The sequence below is a fragment of the Bombina bombina genome, chromosome 12 (genome assembly GCF_027579735.1).
Source record: "Bombina bombina isolate aBomBom1 chromosome 12, aBomBom1.pri, whole genome shotgun sequence".
NCBI lineage: Eukaryota > Metazoa > Chordata > Amphibia > Anura > Bombinatoridae > Bombina > Bombina bombina.
Genome location: NC_069510.1, coordinates 129,625,810 through 129,642,643, shown reverse-complemented (window position 1 = coordinate 129,642,643; position 16,834 = coordinate 129,625,810). Strand labels below are relative to the sequence as shown.

Below are 16,834 nucleotides of genomic sequence, written 5' to 3'. Positions count from 1 at the left end.
TATAATCTGTATAATGACATATAAATATTACCTGTCTGATTACAGTACTGTACTATCTTTATCATGGTACTATGTATACAAAAGTAATAAACTGATATAAAACTACCTTTAGGTTACATGTATAAGCTGTATAATGACATATAAATATTACCTTACTGATTACAGTACTGTACTATCTTTATCATGGTACTATGTATACAAAAGTAATAAACTGATATAAAACTACCTTTAGGTTACAAGTATAAGCTGTATAATGACATATAAATATTACCTGTCTGATTACAGTACTGTACTATCTTTATCATGGTACTATGTATACAAAAGTAATAAACTGATATAAAACTACCTTTAGGTTACATGTATAAGCTGTATAATGACATATAAATATTACCTTACTGATTACAGTACTGTACTATCAGTATCATGGTACTATGTATACAAAAGTAATAAACTGATATAAAACTACCTTTAGGTTACATGTATAAGCTGTATAATGACATATAAATATTACCTTACTGATTACAGTACTGTACTATCTTTATCATGGTACTATGTATACAAAAGTAATAAACTGATATAAAACTACCTTTAGGTTACATGTATAAGCTGTATAATGACATATAAATATTACTTACTGATTACAGTACTGTACTATCTTTATCATGGTACTATGTATACAAAAGTAATAAACTGATATAAAACTACCTTTAGGTTACATGTATAAGCTGTATAATGACATATAAATATTACCTGTCTGATAACAGTACTGTACTATGTATACAAAAGTAATAAACTGATATAAAACTACCTTTAGGTTACATCTATAAGCTGTATAATGACATATAAATATTACTGACTAATTAGAGTACTGTACTATCTTTATCATGGTACTATATATACAAAAGTAATAAACTGATATAAAACTACCGTTAGGTTACATGTATAAGCTATATAATGACATATGAATATTACCTGTCTGATTACAGTACTGTACTATCTTTATCATGGTACTATGTATACAAAAGTAATAAACTGATATAAAATTACCTTTAGGTTACATGTATAAGCTGTATAATGACAAAGATAGTACAGTACTGTAATCAGACCAGTAATATTTATATCATGGTACTATGTATACAAAAGTAATAAACTGATATAAACTTCCTTTAGGTTACATATATAAGCTGTATAATGATATATAAATATTACCTGTCAGATTACAGTACTGTACTAGCTTTATCATGGTACTATGTATACAAAGTAATAAACTGATATAAAACTACCTTTAGGTTACATGTATAAGCTGTATAATGACATATAAATATTACCGTACTGATTACAGTACTGTACTATATTTATCATGGTACTATGTATACAAAAGTAATAAACTGATATAAAACTACCTTTAGGTAACATGTATAAGCTGTATAATGACATATAAATATTACCTTACTGATTACACTACTGTAATATCTTTATCATGGTACTATGTATACAAAAGTAATAAACTGATATAAAACTACCTTTAGGTTACATGTATAAGCTGTATAATGACATATAAATATTAACTTACTGATTACAGCACTGTACTAGTATCTTTATCATGGTACTATGTATACAAAAGTAATACACTGATACAAAACTACCTTTAGGTCACATGTATAAGCTGTATAATAACTTATAAATATTACCTGTCAGATTACAGTACTGTACTATCTTTATCATGGTACTATGTATACAAAAGTAATAAACTGATATAAATCTACCTTTAGGTTACATGCATAAGCTGTATAATGACATATAAATATTACCTTACTGATTACAGTACTGTAGTATCTTTATCATGGTACTATGTATACAAAAGTAATAAACTGATATAAAACTACCTTTAGGTTACATGTATAAACTGTATAATGACATATAAATATTACCTTACTGATTACAGTACTGTACTATCTTTATCATGGTACTATGTATACAAAAGTAATAAACTGATATAAAACTACCTTTAGGTTACATGTATAAACTGTATAATAACATAAATATTACCTACTGATTACAGTACTGTACTATGTATACAAAAGTAATAAACTGATATAAAACTACTTTTAGGCTACATGTATAAGCTGTATAATGACATATAAATATTACCTTACTGATTACAGTACTGTACTATCTTTATCATGGTACTATGTATACAAAAGTAATAAACTGATATAAAACTACCTTTAGGTTACATGTATAAACTGTATAATAACATAAATATTACCTTCTGATTACAGTACTGTACTATCTGTATCATGGTACTATGTATACAAAAGTAATACACTGATATAAAACTACTTTTAGGCTACATGTATAAGCTGTATAATGACATATAAATATTACCTTACTGATTACAGTACTGTACTATCTTTATCATGGTACTATGTATACAAAAGTAATACAATTATATAAAACTACCTTTAGGTTACATGTATAAGCTGTATAATGACATATAAATATTACCTTACTGATTACAGTACTGTACTATCTTTATCATGGTACTATGTATACAAAAGTAATAAACCAATATAAAACTACCTTTAGGTTACATGTATAAGCTGTATAATGACATATAAATATTACCTTACTGATTACAGTACTGTACTATCTTTATCATGGTACTATGTATACAAAAGTAATAAACTGATATAAAACTACCTTTAGGTTACATGTATAAGCTGTATAATGACATATAAATATTACTGACTAATTAGAGTACTGTACTATCTTTATCATGGTACTATATATACAAAAGTAATAAACTGATATAAAACTACCTTTAGGTTACATGTATAAGCTGTATAATGACATATAAATATTACCTTACTGATTACAGTACTGTACTATCCTTATCATGGTACTATGTATACAAAAGTAATAAACTGATATAAAACTACCTTTAGGTTACATGTATAAGCTGTATAATGACCTATAAATATTACCTTACTGATTACAGTACTGTACTATGTTTATCATGGTACTATGTATACAAAGTAATAAACTGATATAAAACTACCTTTAGATTACATGTATAAGCTGTATAATAACATATACATATTACCTTACTGTACTATCAGTATCATGGTACCATGTATACAAAAGTAATAAAATTATATAAAACTACCTGTAGGTCACATGTATAAGCTGTATTATGACATTTTAAAATTGCCTAAAAATAATGTTGTTTACACTTGGACCCATCCTCTCGATAAGCTGTCCCATTTTACAGATACAAATATTCAGAAGTCCAAACAATTTCCCAATCCAAACCTTTTCCAGTCCCAAGCACTCTGGATAAAAGTTTTTTCAGTTGCATACACACAGATGCTGTGAGTGCTCCAGGCACTAGCATAGGCACCCCACGTTAGATAGTCCACAGAGCTGGTATGACACAAATATTAAGATACGTTTTATTTGCTCTTGAAAAAGTAATTAGCCGAAATGAGATGAGCAATTTTATTTAAACAGAGATTGTATTATTTGTTTCAACATTGTTCCAGTCATTTTTCAATAAAAACACCTGATTTTATACTTCCTCTGTGAGTATTTTTCCATTAAGTTCACCTTTCTTACAAAACTGTAAAGCAGTATGTTTGGTGTTCTCTTCTGAGGTGTCCGGGAGAGAATCAATAACTTTTACATTTGTTCTTCCAAGGAAGAATTGTGATCCCATACTACTTCAAATTAAAGTGATTTTAAAGTTTAAGGAATAAGTGCCCGGTATCTAACAATAATCTTAAAAAAAAAGGGGCACTTTAATTCATTAAACTTTAGAAAGAAGCTTCCTTTTGTAAAATATTTACCACCGAGTTTATGCTAAACATACCGCCGTTTCTCCGCCCGGATCTCCTACCTTCTTCAGCAGATCGAAGACAAATCTGGCTTCCTCCTAACGTTGTGTGTCCCATCTGGCATCCAGCTCGTGGGCCACGCAATGATAGGAGGAACCCGGATTCGTCATCGATCTGCTTTAGCATAACTCAGTGGTAAATATTTTAAAAATGAAGCGTCTTTCTAAAGTTTAATGAATTAAAGTGCCCCTGTTTCACAGTATATTTATAGATACTGGGCATTAATTCCTTAAACTCTACAATCACTTTAATAACAATCTACAAAGTTATAAAAGTTGGAAGAAAAATTATAAACTGAAGCAGCAACCTATGTCCATGGACATCAAACTAGGATTTAGCAAAAGTAAGAATATACTATAAGTTTAGCCTAGAATAACAGCGGTATATACATCAGACGGTATCTCACAAGCCTATATCCATCATCAGTTTTTAATAACAGTTTTTCTACTTTGTAATCATGTACCTACATTCACCAAACTGTAAAATATGTTGATGCTTTATGAGCAAAATATGTTAACAATAAATACATTGCACAAAATAAAACAATTGTCTTGAGACAATAAAGAAAGCATATAAATACTATTGGTGTAAAACAGTGTACACCAACTCTGACAATGCTCTTCAAAACAAGCTTGCACATTGTATAAATATATATATATATATACACACACACACACATATATATATATATATATATAAATAATGTATTTCTTTTGTAAGGGCCATAATACTGAAATAATTCATTAGAGCATATAATTTTACCACTAGAGACACGAAACTGGAAGACTGTGTGTCTAACCCTTGCAAAAAGCGTTAAACACATGAAGTACTGCTCAGGAGCCGCAGAGAGCTGCCGGTCCCAAGCAGAAAGTGCTGCTAACAATTTAGTGCATTTCATTTTTTACAAAAGATACAAAATTGCAGCTGCGCTCACAATTACATCATAAACATATGATTTAATTCTTTATTAACTAAAATGTGTGTGTATATATATATATATATATATATATATATATACACACACTGTATCAGCTCTTTAGATAACACAAAGTATCAGTTTGGTTTAATTTAATTCCCCAAGCTTTAAATCAACAAAAAATTGCTTACCATGCTCCACGAAAACATTGCAGTGGGCACCTCCATGCTTGGCAGAATCTTTCTTTGCAGTAACTTTAATGAAGGGTAAGGCGGGCAGGCTCGGCCTCCTCTGATCCCCAAGCACTTTTCCAGGCTGCTGCCCCATAGGAGTCTTTGCACCAGAGTAAATAAAAAAATAAAACTATTCACCCCTTTCAGTACATAGATATTCACAGCATATTCATTTTGGTTACTAAAGTCCAGTGAGGCTTGTTTGGTAAATGAAGCTATAAAACAAATCTTTTGTAGGCTTTTACTAACTACAACTTTCAGACCCAAGTAGAGTCCTTATTCCCTTAATGCAGCAGTGGGGTTTGTGAATTGTGTATACAGTGTCACCAATTGCATAGTGTTTCCATTGCAGCCCAATACATTTCAAGTAAAATATGGTATTTCCTTAAAGGAACACTGTCACCAGGGGTGTCACTTGGTGTTTTGCACTACTTCCGGACCAAATGTATGCACAACTTCCGGTTTGGGCGTCAGCACACTGCCGCCCCCCGCTCTGCTTTCTGTGGTCATGCCCCCCCCTCTGTGTGAGTAAGCGGGCACCACTCATACAGCCTTAACCGCCACCATGTTGGGCACTGGCCGCAGCCGCTGCTGCCCTACGAGAAGCGGTGACGTAAAGTACGTCAGTTCCGCCGTAGAATCTTAAACGCATGCGCGTTTGTACACCTGAGGCAAAATCGGAAACGCGTGCGCACTGGATAAGGAGCGCTAGAAGCCGGCCGCTAGAGGCACAAACTCCTTCCAACAGCTGATGAGAATACGAGCAATTATATGGTACGCGCACGTTACTAGCATGTTCTGCTCCCTCTTTCTGTCAGGTCTCATAGCTGTCATAGTCTGGCTGTCCATTCTTAGCATAGTCTGCTTCCTTCTTCACCAAAATCCTTCTCTCCATCATAGTGTGCGGTCTTATATCTTAGGTAGCACCCTGTCATCCATAGTAGTGTCCATTGGCTGGCATAGGCTCATCTCTTCTTAACCATAGGGTCCAGCATCTATTATAGGATGATTTTAAGTCTCTTAGGTTGCTCCCTATTTTTTTGGCAGTTAGCTACTGTATCTTCCATAGGCTGCTCATTTCTCCATTGTAGGGAACAGTTTCCAGCATAGTCGCACTTTTTTTTTGGCGACTATTCTGTCGAGCATAGTGGTTGTTCTTTCTTCATTTGTAAGATGATATGTGTGGCATAGGCTTCTTTTTGTATTTTTCTAGGGTCACTGCCTTGTGTAGACTTCTGTCTTCCCTCTACCAGAATCCCATAATGTGTGGTATAGTCTGGGTCCCACTTCATCATCTCTCCTTTCAAAATAGCATTGGTCTTGCTTACTGTAATACCCTACTTCCATCTCTATGCCCCTGATTGGCATAGCCTGCCACTCAGTACTTTGTAGGATCACACATGTAGCATAATTTCCCTCCCTTGTTATTTAATTTATATTTTAGTATTGAACATGTGATGTATCCCATTGACACTTATGTGACCTGTCTTTATCTAATAGGGACATCAAATATTTTTTCTGCCATCATTTCTCTCCTGGATGTGTGTTGAAGTGTATCACACAGATGTTACTAGCTTCCTTAAATGGACAGTCTACACCAAAATTTTTATTGTTTTAAAAGATAATCCCTTTATTACCCATTTCCCAGTTTTGCATAACCAACACAGTTATAATAATATACTTTATACTGACTCAGACACCTCTTGGGCAGACATGCTAGGTGTGAGGAGTCTGTGATAAGCAATAAAATGGGAGCAAATGAGTTGCCCAGTGTGAGCAGGAAACTCAGAAGGACTTGGTGGTTAATATGAGGGTAAATGTGAAAAAGGATAATGGAGCAACAAAGCTCAGTGTTGTGTAAATCTCTCCCAATACCCTGGATTATGTATATGTCAGAACACTGAACATAAGTAGAGTTAGAACATTTATGCTTTTCTTTCTTATATTCCCTAAATGGGTCCTAAAGGTTTTTTTCATAAACATCACATTGTTGTAGTTTCCAGGTCCTAAAGGTTTTTTCATAAACATCACATTGTTGTAGTTTCCAGGTCCTAAAGGTTTTTTCATAAACATCACATTGTTGTAGTTTCCAGGTCCTAAAGGTTTTTTCATAAACATCACATTGTTGTAGTTTCCAGGTCCTAAAGGTTTTTTCATAAACATCACATTGTTGTAGTTTCCAGTATCAAGCAATGCACTTAGCGTTTAACAACATGAGTTCACATATTAGCTATTTATAAATATGAAGGAAAAAGCACAGCTGCAATCAAATGTTACCATTAACATAATAGACAATATGCACAATTATATATAGCCGTATTAGCCTAATAGCCAAAATGCACAAATATATATAGTTGTATTATGAGCTCTCTGTGTGCAAGCCAGTGCTAGATAAGTCATTAGTAAAGATGTCGTCATAAGCCACCAATAATACATTTATTAAAAACGATTTTGTTTGACAAAAGATAAAGTTTGTGAAAGTTCAGGACACCTGACAGGCTTGGACATCTGCGGCATTGTCACCAACTCAGGAACACAGAAATGCAAAGTGAACAAACTGAGCCAAGCCACTCCTACTGCAGGCTATGTCCCCAAGGTAACAATGAATGCTCCCAAGTCACGTGATGTGTTCTAGGGCATGCCTGAAAAAGTCTCACTATTAATGAAGAAATGTCTGTGAAAATAAAATAGCAAAATTCAGCTAAAGTTCCTTTATTTGCAGAAGTAGGTTAGCTGTGCAAGCTTAGAAAACTGCTACATTTCTTCATTTATGTTTATTTGCACATTTTATAACATTATGGTTAATCATAAGCCACTCTCAACTTACATTCCTTATTTATGGCGTTAATATTGTCTTGCAGTGTTAAACAGTAAAGTTTATGACAGTAAACAAATTAAAAGAAACACACAAAAGTTGTTTTTATGGTGATGTCTGTGAGAAACACATTTACCATATTACACAACAGTTTTTAATTTACTCCTATCACCAGTTTTTCCTTCACTCTCTTGCTATCTTTATTTGATAAACAAGAATGTAAAATCTTAGGAGCTGGCCCATTTTTGGTCCATCACCCTGGATAGTGCTTGCTTATTGGTGGCTACATTTAGCCACCAATCAGCAAGCGCTACCCAGGTTCTGAACCAAAAATGGGCCAGCTCCTAAGCTTTACATTTCTCCTTTTCAAATAAAGATAGCAAGAGAACGAGGAAAAAATGATAATAGGAGTAAATTACAAAGTTGCTTAAAGGGACACTAAACCCAACATTTTTCTTTTATGATTCAGGTAGAGAAAACAAGCTTGAACAACTTTCCAATATACTTCTTTTACGTAATTCGCTTCATTCATTAGCTATCCTATGTTAAACAAATAGCAATGAACATGGGTGAGCCAATCACACAAGACATTTATGTGCAGCCACCAATCACCAGCAACTGAGCCTATCTAGATATGCTTTTCAGCAAAGGATATAAAGTAAATTAGATAATAGAAGTAAATTAGAAAGCTGTTTAAAATTGCAAGCTCTTTCTAAATCATGGAATAATTTTTGGGGGTTTATTGTCCCTTTAAAATTGCATGCGCTATCTGAATCATTAAAGAAAATATTTGGGTTTAGTATCCCTTTAATGCCTTAGTTGCCAAAGAAGGTTGTAATTAATTTTACTACCTCAGTACAAGGTCTCTAATGCCAGAAAAAAACAAACTACTAAATTTAAAAAACTACTAAATGAAGACACCTTAAAAGGACGGTGCGCTCCCTGATATCTGACACCAACTATTGAAGGACATAGGTGCAATAAGAAATTTTAGGAACACTGGTTGCATCCTTTTGCGGTGTCTACACCTGCAGGAATTCGCCTTTTAGACTTTAGCCTTCATAATTTTAATTAGAAAGCATCCAATAACAAGCAGGAGCTAAGGTACAAAGTTGTTTATGTCTTCTTAAATCCTAAAAAGATCAAACGGATTCCAGTATTGCAATTACGCTTTAAAATGAACTGTATGCTCAAGCCTCACCTTTAACCCATTAAATGGCAGAAGGACTCAATATATTTTCCTATGTTAGTCAATACAATGTGGCATACTCTTAAAAGGCGATGAAAAAAATGTAGACCTCAGCAAATACTTTTGTAATACAGATTTAGCAAAAGATATAGTATGTGCAAGTTCGTTGACTGTATTTAGTACCCTTTCTGGTTACAAAATCCAATGACAGACCGCTTGTTCATTGGGATTTTGTAACCAGTAACGTGCGCGTGCCACATAATGCCTTGTATCTATGGGCAAGATTACATATGCAGCGTCGCCGGTTTTTAGTCGGGTATTGCTATCACATATACGTACTGTATATTTCACCCGTCGCCCGCAAATTTTTCTCCTATAAGCTAACATAGAACCGTGTCGCAAATCGGTATCACATATTCAGCGCAAGGATTTACACAGTGAAAAAGGAGACATTTTACTGCATTTTCACCTCGCCACACATAGGCAGGCGCAGCAAGCCTTACGCTGAAAATGTGAGCACCGTAACTCCCTGAAAATATTAACTAACACCTAACGCATACGCAATATCTACCTGTCAACCACAATCCCCCACCGCAATAACTAATAAAGTATATTAAACCCTAAGCCGCCAACCCCCACATCGCAATATGTCTAATAAACTATTAACCCCTAATCTGCCAACCCCCACATCGCAAAGTATCTTATAAACATATTAACCCCAAATCCACCAAACCCCCACAATGCAATACACCTAATAAATCTATTAACACCTAATCCGCCAAACCTCTACCACACAATAAACCTAAAAATAATATTACCCCTAATCCGCCAAACCCCCACATCGCAATCTTCCTACTAACCCCTAATCCGCCAACCCCCACATCGCAAAGTATCTTATAAACAAATTAACTCCTAATCCACCAACCCCCACAACGCAAAAAAACTAATAAATCTATTAACCCCTAATCCGCCAAACCCACACAACGCAATAAACCTAATAAATCTAACTCCTAAACCGCCACAACGCAAATGACTAAATAAATTACTAAGCCCCCTAACCTAACACTCCCTAAATTAACCCCAATTACCTAAATTAAAAAAACACTAAATTACAATTAAAATAAAAAAAAGTAAATTTAAATTAATCTAAAATTACAAAAAATAAAAAAGTGTAACATTACAGAAAATAATAAACCAAATTATCAAAAATAAAAAAAATTGCAGCCAAAAGGATTTCAGTAGCTCTCATCCTATTGGCTGATTTGAAAATGTCAGCCAATAGGAAGGGCAGTAAAAGAGCTGAATGCCCTTTTAAGGGCAATGCCCATACAAATGCCCCTTTAGGGGCAATTGGTAGTTTATTTTATTTAAGTGTTTATTTTTTTTTGGGGGGGGGTTGGTGTGTGTGGGGTTTTACTGATAGGGGGACTTAGTATTTTTTATAGGTAAAAGTGGTGTTAAACTTAGGGCAATGCCCTACAAAAGGCCATTTTAAGGGCTATTGGTAGTTTAGTGTAGATTAGGGGGGCTTTTTTATTTTCATAGGGATTAGGTTTCATTTTTTTATTTTTGATAATTTGGTTTATTATTTTCTGTAATGTTAGACTTTTTTATTTTTTGTAATTTTAGATAAATTTAAACATACGGCTAGATTACGAGTTGTGTGTTAAGATAGAAAAGCAGCGTTAAGAGATCCTAACGCTGCTTTTTTTACGTCCACTGCTATTACGAGTCTTGAAGATTTAGGGTCACCGCACACTTCTTTGGCCTTACCGCAAAATGACTTACGTAAACTTCGTAAAGTCTTTTTTCTACGGGACTTCCATAGCGCCGGTATTACGAGTCTGTCCTGGGAGGCCAAAAAGTGAGCAGTACACCCCACCCCGTCAAGAGTCCTAACGCATTTAAAAGTCAGTAGTTAATAAGTTTATGGTACAACGCCGTAACATAAAACTCATAACTAAAGTGTTTAAAAGTACACTAACACCCATAAACTACCTATTAACCCCTAAACCGAGGCCCTCCCGCATCGCAAACACTAAAATAAATGTTTTAACCCGTAATCTGCCGCTCCGGACACCGCCGCTACCTACATTATATTTATTAACCCCTATTCTTCCGCCCCCAATGTCGCTGCAACCTACCTACACTTATCAACCCCAATCTCATGCCCACGACGTTGCCGCCACTATAATAAACATATTAACCCCTAAACCGCCGCACTCCCGCCTCGCAAACATTAGTTAAATATTATTAACCCCTAATCTACCGCCCCCAACGTCGCCGCCACTATACTAAATGTATTAACCCGTAAGCTTAAGTCTAACCCTAACACCCCCTAACTAAATATAATTACAATAAATCTAAATAAAAATTCCTATCATTAACTAAATAATTCCTATTTAAAACTAAATACTTACCTATAAAATAAACCCTAAGATAGCTACAATATAACTAATAGTTACATTGTAGCTAGCTTAGGGTTTATTTTTATTTTACAGGCAAGTTTGTATTTATTTTAACTAGGTACAATAGTTATTAAATAGTTATTAACTATTTACTAACTACCTAGTTAAAATAAATACAAAAGTACCTGTAAAATAAAACCTAACCTAAGTTACAATAACACCTAACACTACACTATAATTAAATAAATTAACTAAATTAAATACAATTACCTAAATTAAATTAGCTAAAGTACAAAAAAAAACACTAAATTACAGAAAATAAACTAATTACAAGATATTTAAACTAATTACACCTAATCTAATAGCCCTAGCAAAATAAAAGCCCCCCAAAATAAAAAAACCCTAGCCTAAACTGCCAATAGCCCTTAAAAGGGCCTTTTGCGGGGCATTGCCCCAAAGTAATCAGCTCTTTTACCTGTAAAAAAAATACAACCCCCCCCAACAGTAAAACCCACCACCCACACAACCAACCCCCCAAATAAAATACTATCTAAAAAAACTTAAGCTCCCCATTGCCCTGAAAAGGGCATTTGGATGGGCATTGCCCTTAAAAGGGCAGTTAGCTCTTTTGTGGCCAAAAGTCCCTAAGCTAAAAATAAAACCCACCCAATACACCGTTAAAAAAACCTAACACTAACCCCCAGAAGATCGACTTACTGTTCTGAAGATCCGACATCCATCCTCAAGGAAGCGGTAGAAGTCTTCATCCAACCGGGACAAAGTCCTCAACAAAGCCGGGAGAAGTCTTCATCCAAGCCAGGCGAAGTGGTCCTCCAGACAGGCAGAAGTCTTCATCCACACGGCATCTTCAATCTTCATCCATCCGACGCGGAGCATCCTCTTCATCCGACGACTACCTGATGAATGAAGGTTCCTTTAAGTGACGTCATCCAAGATGGTATCCCTTAGATTCCGATTGGCTGATAGAATTCTATCAGCCATTCGGAATTAAGGTAGAAAAAATCAAATCAGCCAATAGGATTGAGCTCGCATTCTATTGGCTGATTGGCATCAGCCAATAGGATTTTTTCTACCCTAATTCCGATTGGCTGATAGAATTCTATCAGCCAATCAGAATCTAAGGGACGCCATCTTGGATGATGTCACTTAAAGGTACCTTCATTCATCATTAGTCCGTCGGATGAAGAGGATGCTCCGCGTCGGATGTCTTGAAGATGGACCCGCTCCGCGTCGGATGGATGAAGATAGAAGATGCCGTATGGATGAAGACTTCTGCCCGTCTGGAGGACCACTTCGCCCGGCTTGGGTGAAGACTTCTCCCGGCTTCGTTGAGGACTTCGGCCCGGTTGGATGAAGACTTCTGCCGCTTCCTTGAGGATGGATGTCGGATCTTCAGAACAGTCGATCTTCAGGGGGTTAGTGTTAGGTTTTTTTTAAGGGTGTATTGGGTGGGTTTTATTTTTAGGTTAGGGACTTTGGGCCGCAAAAGAGCTAACTTCCCTTTTAAGGGCAATGCCCATCCAAATACCCTTTTCAGGGCAATGGGGAGCTTAGGTTTTTTTAGTTAACTTTTTATTTGGGGGGTTGGTTCTGTGGGTGATGGGTTTTACTGTTGGGGGTGTTTGCATTTTTTTTTTTACAGGTAAAAGAGCTGATTACCTTGGGGCAATGCCCCGCAAAAGGCCCTTTTAAGGGCTATTGATAGTTTAGTTTAGGCTAGGGTTTTTTTTAATTTGGGTGGGCTTTTTTATTTTAATAGGGCTATTAGATTAGGTGTAATTAGTTTAAATATCTTGTAATTTTTTTATTTTCTGTAATTTAGTGTTTCTTTTGTACTTTAGCTAATTTAATTTATTTAATTGTTTTTAATTTAGTAAATTTATTTAATAATAGTGAAGTGTTAGGTGTTATTGTAACTTAGGTTAGGTTTTATTTTACAGGTACTTTTGTATTTATTTTAGCTAGGTAGTTATTAAATAGTTAATAACTATTCTACCTAGTTAAAATAAATACAAACTTGCCTGTAAAATAAAAATAAACCCTAAGCTTGATACAATGTAACTATTAGTTATATTGTAGTTAGCTTAGGGTTTATTTTATAGGTAAGTATTTAGTTTTAAATAGGAACAATTTAGCTAATTATAGTAATTTTATTTAGATTTATTTAAATTATATTTAAGTTAGGGGGTGTTAGGGTTAGACTTAGGTTTAGGGGTTAATACATTAAGTATAGTGGGGGCGGCAGATTAGGGGTTAATAAATGTAGGTAGGTGGCGGCGATGTTAGGGATGGCAGATTAGGGGTTAATAATATTTAACTAGTGTTTGCGAGGCAGGAGTGCGGCGGTTTAGGGGTTAATATGTTTATTATAGTGTTGGCGATGTTGAGGCGGCAGATTAGGGGTTAATAAGTGTAGGTAGGTGGCGGCAACATTGGGGGCGGCAGATTAGGGGTTAATAAGTATAATGTAGGTGTCGGTGATGTTGGGGGCGGCAGATTAGGGGTTAATAAGTATAATGTAGGTGTCGGTGATGTTGGGGGCAGCAGATTAGGGGTTCATAAGTATAATGTAGGTGGCGGCGGTGTCCGGAGCGGTAGATTAGGGGTTAATAAATATAATGTAGGTGTCGACGAAGTCGGAGGTGGCAGATTAGGGGTTAATCAGTGTAAGATTAGGGGTGTTTAGACTCGGGGTTCATGTTAGGGTGTTAGGTGTAGACATAAAATATGTTTCCCCATAGGAATCAGTGGGGCTGCGTTACTGAGTTTTACGCTGCTTTTTTGCAGGTGTTAGACTTTTTCTCAGCTGGCTCTCCCCGTTGATTCCTATGGGGAAATCGTGCACGAGCACGTTACACCAGCTCACCGCTGACTTAAGCAGCGCTGGTATTGGAGTGCGGTAAGGAGCAAAATTTTGCTCAATGCTCACTTCTTGCCTTTTAACGCCGGGTTTGTAAAAACCCGTAATACCAGCGCTGTAGGTAAGTGAGCGGTGAGACAAAACTGCTCGTTAGCACCGCACAGCCTCTAACACAAAACTCGTAATCTAGCCGATAGTTTTTTTAATTTTTAAAATAATGTTAGGTTTTTTTTATTTTAATTGTAATTGTAATTTGGGGTTAATTTAGGTAGTGTTAAGTTAGGGTTCTTAGTAATTTAATTAGTTATTTGAGTTGTGGGGGTTTTGCAATTGAGGAGTTAATAGATTTATTAAGTTTATTGCGTTTTGGGGGTTTGGCGGATTAGGGGTTAATACATTTATTAGTTAGATTGTGATGTGGGGGGTTGGCGGATTAGGGTTTAATACATTTATTATTAGTTCCTATATGGGGGTGATGGCGGATATAGGGATTTTATGTGTCGACTTTATTTTTGGGAGGCTGGTTAGACTTTTATGGGAGATTTGACAATATTTTTTATTTTCTTAGGCGCCAGCAGTTTCTAAAGTGCCATAAGTCACTGGGGACTCTAGAAATTTGAATTTATGCACATTTCTGGACATCGCTAGTTTATCCGACTTACGGCAGTTTATGAACTGCCGGCGGGGTTTATTGGATTCTCCGATGTGCGAGGTGAAATTACAGGCGACGCGGGTTTCAGCAGCTACGCTGAAACCTGCGCCATATATGTAATATCGCCCTATATGTATAATGTTGCAAACATTGCAAACTGCTGCCATGCGTGCTTCTTAGCGTACCACAGTATGCTCTCATGGAAAGGATTCTTAACAAAGGATGCAAAGAGAAAGAAATACATTTTATAACAAGTAAATTTTAAAAGTATGTTTTTTTTCTTACAATACCAGCGCTGCTTAAGTCAGCGGTGAGCTGGTGTAACGTGCTCGTGCACGATTTCTCCATAGGAATCAACGGGGAGAGCCAGCTGAGAAAAAGTCTAACACCAGCAAAAAAGCAGCGTAAAACACAGTAACGCAGCCCCATTGATTCCTATGGGGAAACATATTTTATGTCTACACCTAACACCCTAACATGAACCCCGAGTCTAAACACCCCTAATCTTACACTGATTAACCCCTAATCTGCCACCCCCGTCATCGTCGACACCTACATTATATTTATTAACCCCTAATCTACCGCTCCGGACACCGCCGCCACCTACATTATACTTATGAACCCCTAATCTGCTGCCCCCAACATCACCGCCGCACTCCCGCCTCGCAAACACTAGTTAAATATTATTAACCCCTAATCTGCCGTCCCTAACATCGCCGCCACCTACCTACATTTATTAACCCCTAATCTGCCGCCCCCAACGTCGCCGCCACTATACTTAATGTATTAACCCCTAAACCTAAGTCTAACCCTAACACCCCCTAACTTAAATATAATTTAAATAAATCTAAATAAAATTACTATAATTAGCTAAATTATTCCTATTTAAAACTAAATACTTACCTATAACATAAATCCTAAGCTAACTACAATATAACTAATAGTTACATTGTATCTAGCTTAGGGTTTATTTTTATTTTACAGGCAAGTTTGTATTTATTTCAACTAGGTAGAATAGTTATTAAATAGTTATTAACTATATAATTACAAGATATTTAAACTAATTACACCTAATCTAATAGCCCTATTAAAATAAAAAAGCCCACCCAAATTAAAAAAAAACCCTAGCCTAAACTAAACTATCAATAGCCCTTAAAAGGGCCTTTTGCGGGGCATTGCCCCAAAGTAATCAGCTCTTTTACCTGTAAAAAAAAATGCAAACACCCCCCAACAGTAAAACCCATCACCCACAGAACCAACCCCCCAAATAAAAAGTTAACTAAAAAAACCTAAGCTCCCCATTGCCCTGAAAAGGGTATTTGGATGGGCATTGCCCTTAAAAGGGAAGTTAGCTCTTTTGCGGCCCAAAGTCCCTAACCTAAAAATAAAACCCACCCAATACACCCTTAAAAAAAACCTAACACTAACCCCCTGAAGATCGACTTACTGTTCTGAAGATCCGACATCCACCCTCAAGGAAGCGGCAGAAGTCTTCATCCAACCGGGACAAAGTCCTCAACGAAGCCGGGAGAAGTCTTCACCCAAGCCGGGCGAAGTGGTCCTCCAGACGGGCAGAAGTCTTCATCCAGACGGCATCTTCTATCTTCATCCATCCGACGCGGAGCGGGTCCATCTTCAAGACATCCGACGAGGAGCATCCTCTTCATCCGACGGACTAACGAGGAATGAAGGTACCTTTAAGTGACGTCATCCAAGATGGCGTCCCTTAGATTCTGATTGGCTGATAGAATTCTATCAGCCAATCGGAATTAGGGTAGAAAAAATCCCATTGGCTGATGCCAATCAGCCAATAGAATACGAGTTCAATCCTAATGGCTAATTGG

The 16,834-nt window shown here is 36.0% G+C and overlaps 1 protein-coding gene across 2 annotated transcripts in view; it reads right to left on the bottom strand.

Moving 5' to 3' along the window:
- ABL1 (ABL proto-oncogene 1, non-receptor tyrosine kinase) overlaps positions 1-5,642 on the bottom strand; it is a 476,499-nt gene extending 470,857 nt beyond the window's left edge. For both annotated transcript variants that reach the window (XM_053695985.1, XM_053695986.1), the window contains exon 1: positions 5,004-5,642. In XM_053695985.1, coding sequence (XP_053551960.1) covers positions 5,004-5,139 — 136 coding nt within the window. In that variant the 5' untranslated portion in view covers positions 5,140-5,642. The remainder of the gene's footprint in view (positions 1-5,003) is intronic.
- Between the last annotated feature and the right edge of the window lie 11,192 nt (positions 5,643-16,834).